Source organism: Cavia porcellus, unplaced genomic scaffold, assembly GCF_034190915.1.
Source record: "Cavia porcellus strain 051 isolate PalLab524CR breed Dunkin Hartley unplaced genomic scaffold, mCavPor4.1 scaffold_10, whole genome shotgun sequence".
Lineage (NCBI taxonomy): Eukaryota > Metazoa > Chordata > Mammalia > Rodentia > Caviidae > Cavia > Cavia porcellus.
The window spans coordinates 87,371,435-87,387,880 of record NW_026947493.1 but is presented as its reverse complement, the minus strand read 5'-3'; the positions used below and the strand labels follow the sequence as shown (position 1 = coordinate 87,387,880).

The following is a 16,446-nucleotide window of genomic DNA, read 5'->3' as shown; positions in this document are numbered from 1 at the left end:
TTTAAAATGAACCTGATTTATAACTGCATTGGAGAAATCAGTCACATAGGCTTCTGTTGTGCATTAGCGTCAGACAAATGTAGGAAGGAGGAGGAAACTGCATAGTGAGACCACACTTATGAGACCAGTTTAATCATGCATTACCACCCTAAGCAAGTGTAGCTTCTTGTGGTGTAAGGAATGTGAGTTTTTCTTCTGTTTGAGTTAGAGCAGAATGCTTACCATCTGTTACAAAACATTCTCATATGTTCGTGAGCTGAAATGCATGGTGAATTAGACTGCACACTTGAACTCCTGTGACACACATGATGGAGTTTTGTTTTAGCAACCTTCACCTGTGGTTGTTTTTATTTTCTTCCCACTTGGGAATTAGAGTTGTGGGGAAAGCATTCCTAGTGGTAGCTTTTTAGCTTTCAGACTGTAAAGGTGCATGTAATCTCAGGTTTTAGACGATAACAACTGTTCTGCATTCTATCAGCTAGGAGATGTGAGCTTTAGGGAAAATAATTCAGAGAACTCAAAAAACAAGTACTGTTTCCTGCATGAAACAGCTACCGTCATTATGGAAGGCCAGCGAAAGTCTGTTGGGAACTGCGCTGACAATTTTAAGATAGAATCTGAGAAACAGAGCTGCCATCCCTCAGAACTAGCAATGAGAAGCAAGCAGAGAAGAAAGCCAAACTATGTCCACCTTAAGAGGAGAGACATTCACGTGTCCTTTCTGGCTTCTGTCAGTGTCTTCAGTTACCCATGCCACTGGAGGCTGTGCGGCTCCAAACCCTTTCATGGGGTGCATGTGTGACTAGGCAAAGGGGCAAGACTGTGTAGGTCACACCAGGAAGCACACTCAGGTCCTGAGGCAGGGCCACGATCAGTGCTCTGCACAAGGACAGTGAGCTTGCAGCCTCGCACTCCTCTTTGTCATGGTTGCTTTGGGTAGAGAGTTTGAGTGGCTCTGCTTGCACGTCATTGGTTCATGTTGGTGAGCACAGCTGCTCCCGAAACTGAGTCTGGGACCTTGGCTGTTTTGAGAACGTAGGGCAGTAGCTTTGGAGGGCATTTCGGTCCCCAGATCTCATGGGATGTTTTAAATATCAGGACCTCCTGTGTCCTCCTCCTCAGCCCTTCGGCACGTGCTGCCCAACCAAAGAGGACAGAGCAAGGTGTACAGTGGATGTGGTGCCCAAGCTCCTGGGCTGGTGTGGATCTGGAAGGGAGATGCACGTCCTTCTCTGTTGTCACGTGAACCAGAATCTCTCTCTGCTCCTCAGCATCCGCTTTCCAAGCCTGTGCTGTGAAGAGAGTCATGTCAGGGACTGTGTGTGACCCCTGTCAGGGATTCTATTCTCCTCCTTTCTTGGGGGAATTCAGTTCTGGGACTGTCACTCAAACAGAATGCACTAAAATCCACTTCAAGACTCAAGCCTTGCTCAGTTCTAAGCAATCCCACATATATCAGCCGCACAAGAATAATAAACCCCAGAAGGTCGATAGCTTCACTGACTTTTGTTTAAAGCCCTGACAACAAAACACAGGTGGAATGACTTGCAGGAGGAGCAGGTAGTGTGTGTGTGTGTGTGTGTGTGTGTGTGTGTGTGTGTGTGTGTGTGTAGGGGGGTAAAGCCAGAGAGTCCCCTCAGAACTGCCTCTCCCCTGGGGTCCCCTTCTTCCTCTTAGGTTGCAGGATGGACAGCAGCCCCCACAGAGGGCAGAGCTGGAAATCAGATCAAGCAAAGACAGTGCAGCCCCAAGTGTACCCCAGAATGCTCCCCGTGACTGACAGAGATGCTGCCCTGCCCCATGGGTCACAGAGACGGTCCCACCTCCGATGCCACCCATGGGTGACTGTGACCCTGTGACCAGATGTACTCCCAGTTGTGTTAACTACAGGAAGTGCTCTCCACCCTCCAGTAACTCATGCAGCTACCGCAGTGTTCCATGTGGAATTCAGTCCAAGTTTAACCACGACCTCATGTCGTTTCCCTGTGGAATGTGTCTTACAGCAGCAGATGCAGCAGCTCTTGGACCCCCTGAGTCCACGTTAGGGCAGCACAGCTCTAAACCAAGTCTTTGTGTCTAGCAGGTTAATCACCTGTGGAGCTTTCCTCCGCCTACAGCAGACGGTGAAACTGACCATTTCCGTGCTGGATGAGCCATGCTGGCAGGCTGCTCAGCTCTGATCCTGGGAGCAGCAGCAATGCTGACCCGTAATCCGGGCTCAGGGCTCCTGTCCGCCTTGCTGTAGATCCTCACAGCTGCCCAGGGCTGGGCTGCCATCCACCCTGCTTCCTTTCCTCCTCTGGCTTCTTCCATTTACCCCTCACGAATATTCCCCCTGATAAATGGTTTGCACACCTAGCCCCATTTTATCAGAAGCCACAAACCAGCACGCCTGTTCTTGACCATTTCTTTTTGTTAATAAAGCCACGCGCATTCTCCAGGGTGTTATCTTGGCTTTCTCAGTCCAGTAACAAAGTACGGTAGTTATAGCAGAGAAAAGATGGCCCAGCCAGCCTGACATTTGCTATCTTTCTAGGAAAATCTGATCAACCCTTGCATAGTTTTAACTTCCTAGTAAGCAATGATCTTTATCTTATTTTGATCTGCAGTTCTATCATTAAAATTTAGAACAGGACCAGTTATGTAGTACACTTTGTAAGTTTTTGTTGAACAATAAAATTAATCATAATCCCTAAAGTTTGTAGTATTTCAGTAAAATGATCCCAAGTCCAAATATGCCAAGGACTGTGTGCTGGTGGTGCTGATAGGCACAGAGAACTTGTACTGGTCAGGGTTCCCACTGCGGGCACAAACACCCAGCACTCCAGCCTAAGAAGGAGAGCTCGCAATCTCAGAGGCTTCAGTCCATGGTCGGCTGTCATGGAGGACGGGCGTGGAGGAGCAAAGGCCCTCCTTAATCCAGCCTAGTGGACAGTGAATGTGAGCTGACAAAGCCAATGTGTCAGGATAGGGCTCCAAGGAGAACCATTCTCCCTGACAGGCACGGTGATGGGTTCCCTTTGTGCCCAGAGCTGAGGAGTGTGGGCACCTCCTGACTCGGCACTCATGAGGGTGTCATGGGAGGAGACGCCAGGCGCCAGGCACTGCTCCAAGAAGACCTCATGGGGGCTGGAAGCAAAGCACGCTGGTGGCAGTCGTGACTGAGTGAGCCAGAGGACGCTGCTGTTCATAGCTCAGGAGCCTGTGGTAGAGAACCTGGGCTCTGGCAGTGGACCGCCCGCTTCCTCCTTTGTGCTGAGCAAGTGACTTCAGCCCCGTTTCTGCGTCTGTGGGAGGAAAACCATCACCGCCAGGCTCCACAGCCTGGTGCAGTTAGAGAATTGTGTTACTCTGTTAAATTTATTCGGATGTAAAGAGGCTACATCATAGACATAACAGACATGATCTGTAAGTATAAAATGTCACACGCAATAAGTGCATGGATTTATATATTGCTATATCAAGACAGAGATGAACACTGATTTTCAAAGACTCATTTATAGTCATATTTCCTTTATGGCTCCACCAGAACTTTTACAGATGTGTCGTTTTTCAATTTGTAATAGCTTCTTTTAATTGGAGTAGTCATTTCCTTTTTTCCTTCGGGGCAGACTTTGTAAGAAATTAAGGCAGTCGTTTGGAAATGAGTATTTCGAATCTATTTACCATGTCCTTTGCTCCTGCTGCCCTCCTGTCGCCTGCACGGAGCCCCAGCAGCAGGCCTGGGAAGTCTTCCCGCCCTCCCCACCCCTAAGCGCACTCCTCTGCCTCTTCCTTGCCTGAAACCTCCCCTGCAGAGGGAAGGGAGAGGAAAGGGAGGGACAGTGGCCCGGGCTGCGGAATGACCCCTCTGGGCAGCTGGGACCCACAGGAGTGAGCGGTTAGTTTCCAGAGGACACAGGGGCCTGGTGTGGAAGGGGGAAGCCATCCTCTTCGGTGCAGACTCAGTTCCCAAGGTGGAGCCCCGAGGTTTGGCCTCTGCCTTTCCTTGGGCCACACGCAGAACCACAGAACCACACCAAGCTCTTTCCCTGGCTTCCTCTGTGGATATAGGCCTCTCTTTGAACCTCGGTTTCCTCATTCCTAAAGTGGGAGTGACTCCCTCCTCTAGGGGGCCATGCCTGGGAAGTGGTGGGACGCCGGAAGGGATGCACAGTCTAGCATGAAGCAGGATCAGCGAACTCGAAATCTGCAATCTGCGAACCGAGTCATGTCGATCTAGATAGGGGTGCCTCATGTGCATCGCCTCCGCTGTTCTGGGCACCCGCAGTATCGCAGACCTTGTAGAAATACCCTTTCTGTGCCTGGAACACTGGAGACGAAATACAGAAGCAGCCAGCAGCCTGGGCTGCCCAACAGCAGCGTGAGAACACAAAGATTCAACTGTGAAAACAGATTCGGCCATCCAGGGTTCCCAGCCGAAGCTTAGGTTTCAGACGACAGCATGCTGACGACACAGGGAAAGCCACAGTTGATAGAAAATGCACAATATAATTAATCACTCTTGAGTAAATAGTATATAAGGGCAAAAGTCAAACAAAAATCCATTGTTTCATGTTTTTGTTTTGTTTCATATTTTTTGATTTGTGATTGAATCTGGAATTGTTTTGTCTTTTATGTTAAGGTACTAAATCAAACTTCTCGACTTGAAATACAACTGCTGGAGAATTCATTGTCAACGTACAAACTAGAGAAGCAACTTCTCCAACAGACAAATGAAATTCTAAAAATTCATGAAAAAAACAGGTGAGGATTATTGATTTAACACCAGCTATGTGTGTATTCACTTATATCTCTGCCAACTGTTGGAAAATGAAGGTCGAGCTGGTTTCCAAATAAGAGACCCAGCTGGGGATGGTGACTCAGGCTGGTAGCCAGGGCACCCTGAGAGGCTGAGACAGCAGAGTCCCAGTTAGAGTCCAGGCTGGGGACCCAGTGGCTTAAGGAGATGCTGTCTGAACGTAAAGCCTGGAAAGGTGTGAAGACGTAGCTCAGTGAGAAAGCTCTGGGTTTAAATCCCAGTACTGGAAGAAGAAAAAGAGATGCAGAGGCAAATTAATTTTTTAAAGGACAGAAAGGAAGTCTTAGAGCGAATGGTGTAAGTATGTCAACAGTCAGTAAATACTGCAGCTTACATTCTTGAGATACTTGCTAGAACAGCATTAACTTTCTAATCTTCAATTACTCAAATCCTAGCATATCCACAAAACAATGTGACTCTGGCTAAATTTGGCAATGGAAAATAGTGACATTGTTGCCAGAATCAAAATTTGTAATGAAAGCAAACAGAGCCTCACTTAGCTCACTTCTAAGCTTTATGAAATAGCAAAATGGCTGAATTCGGAAATCTTCACTAAAAAGACCACAAATTTTTATTTTTTATTTTTATTTTTTCTGCAAAGTTGTTTGCCTTTAATCAAGGAGCTCTCTGTTTTGTTTCTCACCTTGAGCCTCCAGACACAGTAATGTGCAGTTAACTCTGAACACAGTGCTGAGGGAATCGTGCTTCATCTCAGGCAGTGAGGCAGGGGGTGTCAGAGATTTTGCACCCCGACATCTGAAGCCTTTGAAGTCATTAACGTTGGTGATGGACAGCTCGGTCAGAGCACTGATGTCGACGGTACCACAATCTTGCATTTCGCAGCATTAAAGTGTGTTTAATTTCGTTCTTCTGAGTGTTGGGATGGGTCGGAGTTGAGCTTCAGCTTTTGTGCATTATATCCTGTTAGAGACTTGCACTGGTGGGAATTGGTGAAGTCTTATAGACTTGGTGGGACCGTTTCTACCCTGTTCTAAACCAGGGAGGCACCTGGAGATGTGCTGCTTGTGCAGAGGAGGGAAGGGACTCAGGATGAGGGCCATGGTCACAAAGCCTGAGGGGCTGTGCAGGGCTGTGCAGCATGCAGCCCAGGGATCATCGCTGGGGCACAGCTGAGGACCCCATCCAGGGAGTGAACCCCTGGTCTCTTCCCTGATGGGCCTTTGTTTCCCTGTCTCTCATGTCCTTTTCTGTGCATGACCTGCAACTGTTGCCAGCTTCCTGCCAACAGTGCCACAGTCAGCCTGGCTGTTGGTTTAGGATGGGACAGGGATAGTGGCATGCTCTGACTTGTAGGGCTCAGTTTTCCATTTGTTTAGCCTTGAACAATGTCATGGGGTCAACTGTGGTTATAAATAAACCCAGTAAGACCTGACCCTGACCTGGCTGCCTGGTGAGATGCCCCGCGGCTGGAAATCCTCCTGAGGAGCCTGCTCACCCCACCAGCACCCCGCGTGCCTGTGTGTGTAGGGACGCAGCTCGATTTGCACAGCATTGGTGTGGGTCAGCCAATGTGAACCCGATCTGCAGTGACACATTTCAACCTTGAGTGTGGAAACTGTCCAGAAATTTTGAATGAATAGGGCAAGAAAATTTTATCTTATTTTTCTGACTCATTTCTTTGTAGGATTGCAGAAATAATGCACAATTTTTGTAGAAAAATTAAAAAAACACACAAAGGAAAATGCAAAACCATGATCTCACCACGGGAAGCTGGACATTTTGCTGAATTTAAGATATAAATACAGTTTCACGAGGGCATGTCAAGCTCGCACGTTGTCTTGCCACCTTCTTTCTTTGGAGGTGGGCCTGTGAACATCAGGTACAGCAGTCGTGACCAGTTCTCAGTGTCTCATTCTAGGGGGTCATGGGCCTCCCTCCACCTCCGAGGGGCACCGATTGCGCGGGGTCTTCTGCAGGGGTGCCGGCAGGGTCCTCGGTCCCCTCCCAGCCTGTGCTGCTGCTGTGATGTCCTTTGGCCTCCATGTGACTCTGCAGCCGTGAGAACACTAAAAGCACACAAGCAGGAAGTCCGAAGTATCAGCTCCTCGGGGTCTCTCGCTGTCCCTTTTCCTTCGTTTCATCTGCATTTTCTCCTTTAAAGTGTGACTCCTTCTAATTTAATTTCTGGATTTGTAGTCTTTCCAGCATGATGTTGATACAGGACCCGTATCCATTCCTGCCATGGGATCAGCACTAGGAAATGTATTTTTAAGGGAAACTGGTTAAAAGTTGTTTTCTCCGTTGCATTAACAAAAACGAGTCGGAGCCCACTCTCAAGGCCCCTCTGGGTCAAGTGGAAGGGTTCCTTGTGCAGCAACCCCAGCACCCCAATGAAATCACAATTTCTGGAGGAAATGTAGACTTTCCTGCAGACACAGATTATATCATTTATTACTAATGAAAACATTCCATTTTCTAACAACAAATATACTCCAAAAGAAGTCTGGGATTTAGGTTTTGCTTTGAAATTCATGCCTGTGCTCCTGTTCAGCCATCCGAATCCCTCCTAGTGACACTGGCAACTCCCGGGGTGCAGATCCATCCTGGCCTGGGCCACCTTCTTCCTGCCAGAGGGCCCGGTGAGGGCTGGAGAGACTTCTGTCCTTCTGAACCAGTTTTTAGAAGTGCTTTTCTTTGCAGAAACCCCAGTACCCGATGTGACACACATCTCATTTTCCTTCTGTTTATTGTTACCTATTTCACACATGCAGTGCAGGGAGCGGAGTCCTGCCAAGCATCTTGTAGAGCAATAGAGAAGCTGTTCCTTCCCTGTAAGGGGAGGGAAGGTCAGAGTCAGCCTGGAAGCTGTCCGTAGAGTGCCAGGACTTCAGTGCTCTTCCCTGTCTGTCTTTACGTGAGCCCCAGGCCTCCAGGTATAGCACGCAGCCCTCTCGGAGCGTAGGAGCAGCGTGCCTTTCCTTGGCTGGGCCTGGCTGGGTTCACTACCAGGGCTGGGTCATCGCCATCAGCTTCGCCTCCTCCCAGGGGACTCAGGGCTGTGCTGGCAGTGTCACTTCCGGGCCTGCACAGGAAGGGCCTCAGGGATGCCCGCCACCTCTCCGGCGGAATGAGGAGTATTTTATGGATAGGATTGTGTTACTCAGCATGCAGAGGTCCTGCTGATTCACATCCGGACAAATGAAAATGAGGTTTTGGCCTCATTAGATTCACTTCTTTATCCCCAAAATAGCTGAGAGCACAAAGCAGGAATAGGATTAGCAAGGTTTGCTCTGCTGTTTGTTTTCTGTGCAACCTAGCGGGAGTGACCCCAGGAACCTTCCAGTTTGTTATCTGTACGGATTTTTTTCCCCTTTTGTTGGATGCTGCCCTCATCCTGAAATACACTTTGGTTCTAACCTCAAGGAAAAGGCGCATAGAAGTCAGAGACCTGAACTCTCCCGTGTGAAACGGCACAGCCAGGCATTGGAGTCACGGAGAGCTTGCCGTTCACCTCGCCCACAGGGTGGCAGGGTGCACACTGAGACGGGTGGCCCTTTCTCTGAGTTCCCTCAGCGCGGGTCCCCAGGGCTTCTGCTCAGAGCCGAGGGGAAGAGGTGTGAGGGGCCAGAGCTCCTAGAGTGGTTCCTTCAAGTAACCTCCCTGTATGAGCTCAAGGCCGGGTCACCTGCCTGGTGCCCTGCTGTGCCCCTGCTGAGGCCAGAAGATACCAGGCGGAGGGAGACTGCAGCCTCCAGCCCTGCCCCAGAGGGGAATCCGGAGTAGCCCACATGTGGAAGCCCACCGGCTCTGCAGCTGCTCCTGTGGGCTGTGCGGCGTGACCGAGCAGAAATGATCGCAGGACATGCTGAGCGAGGTGCAAGAGGAACGGTCCCGAGCAGAATCTGCCGCGGGGAACTCTGTGCCCAGGCTTCATGTACACCGGGCCCAGCCATCAGCTGGTCCTGCACACTGGACACCATTCTTTCCACGCCCTCGGATGCCTAATACCTTGGCCTTTTGTAAACGGAACACCTAGAGGCTGATGGAAGAGAGCCTTGAATTCCCCTGTCAGTTTTTCGTATAATGAATTGAATGGCCTAGAGTGTATTTTTTCTTCTCAATGTCAGTCACCTTAGGACCTTGGAGTGAGGTAGAATTCTGGCCTAACTGGGAATCTAGGTCTGTCTCTGACCCTTACAGTCCACCAGGCCCTGTGGTTCTGTCACTTGGATCTCCTCCCTGTTATCCCAGTCCATCTTGTACCACCGGTCCCCACTGGCTGTGTCCAGGGTCACATGTCCTCCTGCCTGGGCCATGGCTGTTAGCCCTGCACCAGGTGAGCGACTGGCTCAGAGCTCTGCCAGCATCACCCTTCTGAAATGTGAGGTCCAGCCACTGAGGATTCTGCCTCTGACAGCGGCAGGTCCCCTCTCCAGGATGAGTCCCCAGGCTGTCCCAGCAGCCACCGTGTGGTGCCACGTTCCTGCTTGGCTCTGTGGAAGGTGCAGGCTTGTGCCCCAGACAACGGCTCTAAGATCAGACGTCCCAGGCGCCCTGTCCCTCGATGCCCGCTGTAACCAGCGCTGTGACAGGCGCTGTGTGACTCACTCAGACTCTCTGTGAAAGGTTTCCCAGCTCTACTGGCACTGAGGGCCAGGGCCTGAGGTCGTGTGGGAGGCAGGCGGAGTGCTTGGGCCTGGGCACGGTCGGTGTCACGTGACACGGATGCACATCTGATGGTCGCCTTGTCCACCTCGGGCAGCCAATTTTTCTCAAATTCTTGTTGATCCTTGAAAATCCTGTACTCGCTTACTTCTTCCAAGTCCTTGCCAGACTCTGCCAGATGAACGTGCTCCTCACCAGAAACCCCAGACCTGTTTTCCCCATTATTCTGCTTCTTGCAGCTTCTGTGATGGATACCTCTCTCATTCTTCTGTTGCTTTTAAAGTTATTACTTTTGATGTCATGAAACGAGCCAGCCCTTTCCCTCCTGATTTCTGGCTTCGGCAGTGTATTTCCGGCCTTCCTATTTACCCTCTGTTTTAAACTCTTACTTGCCAGTGTTACTTACAGCAACTATCCTTCTACTCAGACTTGAATGACCAAAAACATAAGTGTGAAGTCAGATTTGGGAAGAAAATTTAGTAGGCAAATTAGAAATGTGCAGTATAAATTTAACGCAGACTAAACATACTTCTATTTAAGTAGGGCAAAAGAAGCTGGTCTTCCTAATCCGTATTTGCACTGCACGTTGACACTATGCATATTAAAAGCAATAAAAACTTGAAGTCCAGACAGACAAAAATGAGGTTTCTATATGCTCACAGCCTCCTTGTTGGAGAAGCTGTATTTACACACAGAGTTAAGGGGTCTCCCCTCTGCGAATTCACTGGCTGCTGGGTTAAGACTTACTGTGGGAAACAGCTTGAAAGAGAGGCTTCTCTGTGAAAGTCTCAAGATATATTTGGTGATCTGAAAGACTTCCAGTTAGATATGTGTGGAAAACAGTCTGCAAAACGAAGGGAAAATCACCCTGAAACGTTCGAGCGGGCTGTGTGCCTTCTCTCAGAACCTCGCCCTGAGGTTCCAGCCCTGTATCATTTTGTGTACTGTGTTTTCACGAACGCGCACCTCTGCCTCAAGGCGCAAGCCAAGTGCCACATTCCTGTGCATGTCTCTTCTCAAAGTGAGTCCAGAAAGATGGGAAACAGGAAGTGCTGAAAATCCTGTGAGAAACTCTGCCTTTGGACTTCTAGCTCAAGCTGTATGGATTTAGTGCAGACTCATAAATGTTCCATAGGACCCTGGCTTGTAAGATGCGTCCTCATTTAGAACTGTTTGTTTAATCTAAGTTTCCCCCAAAGTTGACAAGGAATTCCCATGTAGCCTAATAAAAATGTGTCAATCCACCCTCCACAGTAGTGTAGGAGGTTTTTTAAATCCCTGTTACTTACACTTAATATCTGCATGGTTTTGAATAAGAGAGATAGATTTTTACCTGCACGGCTTTACACATCAGAGTTGGTGAAGATTTTTAAAGTGCTATCACAGTGTCTTACAAGGATGTGATAACAACTGGCTGTAGCACATAGACTTTTTGGCAAGTGGACTTTGGAATCGAACCATTTTGGAAGTAACAAGGAGGGAGGGCTGACTTCCAAAGCTGAGCGTAGCCAAGGGGTAGGAAGATCAAAGAGAACGGTCCTCTGGGAGCCAAGTATGAAGAGAAGATAAATCAGAGGGACGAGGGCTGTGAGAGGGAATCAAAGAGTTGAGGAGAGACCAGTCTTCCTGGAGAAGTCTCAAAAGTGATCATCATTCCTATAAAGGATGCAGAAAGGTAGCCCAGAAGGACCAGAGAGCAAGGGCTGTCTGGGCCATGTGAGTGAGGACCTGAAGACCCGCCGTCTGGAAGCCGAGTGTGTTCGTCAGGGTTCTCTAGAGCAGCAGAATGAACAGAAAATGTATGCATGAGGGGTTTACTAGCAGACTTGTAGGACCAGAGACAGGAGAGCCAGTGGTGTCTGTGGGATTAGAGGCTGCTGGAAGAAGCTGGAAGTCATGGAGCTCGAGGGACCAAGAGTGCAGCACCAGCCACGATCAGGAGGGTGACAGCTGTGAAACACAGACCCGTGCACGGAGACAGGAGCGCTTCAGAAAGGCACATGAATCCCACCCAAAGCCACAAGCTGATTGGGTGGTGGCAGGCCGTCCAGGATGGGTCTTCACTCCTGTTTGCCAGCCTCCAGGTCAGTCATCCACAGACACGCCCAGATCTGTGAACCCCAGTCTGCTAGGTGCAGTTGACAAACCATGGTTAACATTAGTCAAAAGAATACCTTGTGCCAGGTTTCCAGGTTCTTGTGGCTTCTTCCTTCTCTGACCATGCTGCTTCAGCTTACATGGACATCTCTTCTGAGGTGGTGGGCTGCCCTGGTGTCCTCTGATACCTGTAGTCATGCCACGTGAAGGGCCGTTCAGTCAATTATGAACATTAGTGTTGCTTCTGATGTGCACATATATGTTCCTTCTACTCAGGGCACACCAGTCCTTTATTCCATACAGTACTATACAGAATCGTTCCTTAGGCAGAAGGCTTGTTTAGTTAACTTTCTGTTAGAGCTGAGATCTCCAGTGCTCCCCAGAGCCCCATGTGATAGCAGGCCGGGCTTTTGGGAGGTAACTGGGTGATGAGAAAAGTGTTCTCCTCTGTGGATTAAAGCCTCCCATGGATCAGTGTAGATAAATATCCTGTCAGCGGATGGCTGGTAGGGAGAGGTGGTCACTGGGGAGGTGACTTAGAAGGGTGTGTCTCCCTCCCTGGCTCTTCCTGTAACCCTGTGCTTCCTGGTAGCCCTGATGTGAGCAGCTCTGCTCTCTCCAGGCCCTTCCACCATTTTGGGTCTGTATGTGACCTGCTGGCCATGGACTGAACCTCCTAACACCGTGAGCCAGCATGAATCTCTCCTCCTTTAAACAGTGGGCTTCAGGTATTGTGTCTCACTAATGAGGAGGTAACTAACACACTTCCCATTCTTGCTTCTTTCCAAAGAAAAAACAAAATAAGCAAAGCTCCCTCTTTTATTGATGTATCAGATAACAGCTCGCTATGAGTGTACTACCTACTCTGCAGTGTGAGCATCAAAATTAAAAAGTGCAAAATATTGCTACAAAAATATGGAAGAATGTATTTGGTCTGAAGCTGAAGTTTCTAGAGTTCATTTTATAAATGGATTTTCTCTTGAAAATTCCTTAGTCTAGTAATAGTGTCATTTTATATTTTACATAATTATTGCCACTTAGTAACTAACAATAACAAGTTACAACTAAAACATGATACTTTCCAGACCTGCACATGACTTACTGATGAGGAAAATTGAAAGCCCAGTCTTGTCTCATTTCAGGGACAGAAGACATAATTTGGAATATTTATTCAGTATTACATGACCAGAGCTTCAAATTTTGACCTATACATGATGATGGTCTTAACAGCTAGTACAAGGTTAGCTGATAGAATTACATAACTCCTGCAAATGTAAAAGAGAATTTTCTTATAAGTTACTGGTTAAATTATGGCAGTCTTACTTCTGATTATCGTCCAGGAATAGGAACAAATGTGATTCAAAGGTAAACTGAGAATGAACTGATACATTGGCGTTGGTTGTTCTCAGACTGGAATACCAAAAATCAGCTGGAACAGAGCAAACCTCTATTTTCTTCCACAGCAATAATGCTGATGGTTTTCCCAGGATGGAGAGAAGGAGGGGGCATTTCAAACAGCAGGTGCCAGAGTGCCGCCGGGCCGCTGTTTCCTGCCTGCCCTCCTAGCTCTTCCCCCTTCCTCCTCCCCCTTCCCTTCCTCTTTCTTTTGCATGAACTTCTCAGGAACAACAAGCCACTGGCACAGCAGAAAATGCTGCTGAATCATACCTATCCCTTGGTGATGCTCTTTCATCTTATTCTGATTTCCTTGCTTATGTCTTCCATTTAAAAAAAAAAAAAAAGGTTGAAGAGATATCAGTGGCCATCCCATCTGTAAAGACCCATCCCACCTGGGCGCTGTCCAGTAGAGGGAAGTTCACCCAGTGAGAAGCTCCCACCCGGGTCTCTGTGTGGGCATCCTCTGAGACACTGGCACACTCCCCGGGTGTCGCCGATTAGTAGGACTCTGGACACAGTCTGGGCCTCCTCCTCATGCCGAGCCAGGTTCCCTTTGGAAACTGGGCTGGTCCCTGGAGGCCTGGATGCTCTGGGGCAGTTCCCAATGCCCTCTCCTGCTGTCAGGTGTGGCAAATGGCTCATCCCTGGAGCATGGAGGCGGAAAGTTTGTCTCCTCAGACCACTCCATTGCATAAATTTAAAAGAGCCCTGGGTGTTTTGTTTTAAAGAGGTACAGAAATGATTCAGTGCTATATTTCTCTGAAGGTAAATTAAGTGCCTTTTCTTATAATTTCATTTGAATAACACCTTGTAAACTAAGGGCTGGATGAACCTTCTGGAAACAGAACTGAGGAGGATAGCTAAGCCTTTTCCCTGAGGAGTACTAGTGTATTAGACACTCCATGAAATGCAAATAACTTTTGTTTCCAGAGCAATGCTCTGCGTCACTGTCGTGAGTTGGTGCGGGACAGCACCGTCTAAAGCGCCCTAGAGAGGAAGGCTCCCCAAGGTGCATCACTCGGGGCAAAGCACTGCATGCTTTTGTAGGACTGTGACCCCAGCATAAAGGGGTCCCCCATTTCCTAAACCATTTGCACAGAGCTGGGAACGCAGGGTGCGTGGCCTCATCCTGAGGCTCAGGATAGCAGTAGACAGCAGCAGCCCTGCTCCAGAGGTCTTGAGAGCTCGTGACTTCAAACAGGTCACTTTCTGGTTCTGTAATTAGACGTCTTTGTGGTCTTCCCAAGTCCATAGAATTGCTGTGCAGTTTAATCAATGGGAATGCTGTGAGAATCCCAAATGAATGAAGCAAAGTAAGATTAAAATGGTTTCTATATTTTGTTTATATTTTTATGAACTACCCTGTTTCTTATGAAACCCATTTTCTTAATACATGTTCTACTGCAACTTTTTCAGACTACAGTTTTCTGGTCTGAATGAGCTATACTGGGTGTAAGACACATCCCAGAAGTGAACTATTTAGGAAGCAAACATCATTGTGACATCTGGCTTCACAATTCTTTATCTGATGTGTTAGGGAACTCCTACTCTGAAACTGTATAATCCTTGAATCTCTCAAATATGACCATTCATGGTACAATGCCTAAGTTAAATTTCTAACCCAAAATTCAGGCATGAGTTGAATTAGTGTTTATTTTCTAAAACATTTTAAAAGTTAAGTCTTATTTTTGCTTCCTTGTAGTTTGTTAGAACATAAAATCTTAGAAATGGAGGGAAAACACCAGGAGGAGTTGGATGCCTTAAAGGAGGAGAGAGAGAACCTTCAAGGCCTGGTCACTCGCCAGTCCTCCATAATCCAAGAGCTGGAGAAGCAGCTGAACAGAGCAACCAGCAACAACAGTCTGCTCCAGAAACAGCAGCTGGAGCTCATGGACACCGTGCACAACCTCGTCAGCCTTTGCACGAAAGAAGGTGGTAAGAGCGTCTTCCTCAGTTTGATTGTGGAAATATTTAGATGAAATGCAAGTGTGTTGTGTTGGGCACAGTGATGAACTTGCTATTGTCTTGTTTAGAGATTAAGTACGTTTTAAGGGACTGTGTGTGTGTGTGTGTGTGTGTGTGTGTGTGTGTGTGTGTGGCCAAGGAGATGGTGATCACTAGACCTGACCTGTCTACTTCATTGGATTAGGGACCCCTATTAGATTAGTGCCACGTGTTCCTAGGAGTATCTGTGGGGTCTGGGAGGTGTAACCTTGGGGTCTGCATCCAGCCCCTCACCTGTTTGGTTTCTCTCTTCCCCTGCTCTGCTTCCTGGCCACCGTGAACTGAGCATCTTTGCTCCCCCAGCCCTTCCGCCATGATGTTTCTGCCTTGGAGCCAGCTGACCATGGACTGTATTCCCTGAGACCATGAGGCAAATGAAACCTGCTCTTTTTAAGTTGTGGGTGTCTGCTATTGTGCTTCAGGGCCAGGAAGGCTGAGCAGGGGAGCAGCACCAGAGAGCTGGCCAGGGCCCACACAAATTCCCAACGTCTCCATCAGGTCTCCATCACCCACCCAGATGCAGCCAGCAGCACACCCCACTGCTCTGCCTGGCACCTGGCATCTGAAGTTGATGCATCAGGGTTAACAGTCATGACATGCTTCTTCTTTGCATCCACTGCTGTGTAAAAGCAGCAGATGAATTTATTCTCAGACACGTTCGTGAGGTTCAGCTGACAAATTCATGGTCCAAACTTTTCAGAGAATGTATTTATGAATTTGTGAATCCATAACATGTCTCTGAGGTGCCTGTTTGTCTTCTTTTATTCTTGACCTTTATAATCTTAGATAACTCTATTTCACTGTCATGAATAAATGTTTGCTATTATACAGTTAGACCTTTCTTTAACTACAGGGCAGAAATTAGTCAGCACTGAAGACAAATTCAGAGGAATAGGGACAGTTTTATAGTCTTCTCACTTTACAACTAATGTTAACTGGTTCAGCGTTGCTTGCAAAGAAAAGGTGACACAACTCCCAGTGATTATGACTGAGAAAGGATCATCGTTACTAGAAATATTTACTATAATCACTTGTCCTTAGTCCTGTTATGAGAAAAATTAACCAATGAACTGAGCCATATTTATTTGGGGCTCTTTTCACAATGGTGGAAGTTGCAAATTTTTTATGTCACTAGTTACATATGTCTGGAAATACACCAGCTTCTGTCTTCCGAGACACTTATCCATCCCCTGACCGCCACGCCGCCAGCACGGAAGGAGGCCTTGTGCGTGCAGACTGCTTCTAGTAGCTCTGGCTGCTTCAGTGCAGCCCCTCTGTGGGTGAAGATGGCACCGTGAGGGGTGATGAGGGAGGTGGAACCGCACAGCCCGAATCACAGGAGCACTGTGGAGCCGCTGGGGTATGCGGGTGCACACATGACGCTCCTTGGGTGTTACCATGCATCTGAGCTGCATGAGGCCCAGCACCCGGTCACCCTTCTCTGTGGGGACTGGGGAATGAAGGTGACCCTGCAACGAGCGCTCTGCTCGAAGGACATCTCTTTTCTCGGTCGCACCCCG

General features: G+C 48.2%; 1 protein-coding gene across 3 annotated transcripts in view; it reads left to right on the top strand.

The window, feature by feature from the left end:
- Positions 1 to 16,446, top strand: part of Angpt1 (angiopoietin 1) — a 174,589-nt gene that overhangs the window by 98,754 nt on the left and 59,389 nt on the right. For 2 of the 3 annotated variants that reach the window (XM_003479828.5, XM_063257776.1), the window contains exons 3-4: positions 4,625 to 4,746; positions 14,625 to 14,857. In XM_003479828.5, coding sequence (XP_003479876.1) covers positions 4,625 to 4,746; positions 14,625 to 14,857 — 355 coding nt within the window. The remainder of the gene's footprint in view (positions 1 to 4,624; positions 4,747 to 14,624; positions 14,858 to 16,446) is intronic. The other variant, XM_005008213.4, reaches the window with a different exon arrangement.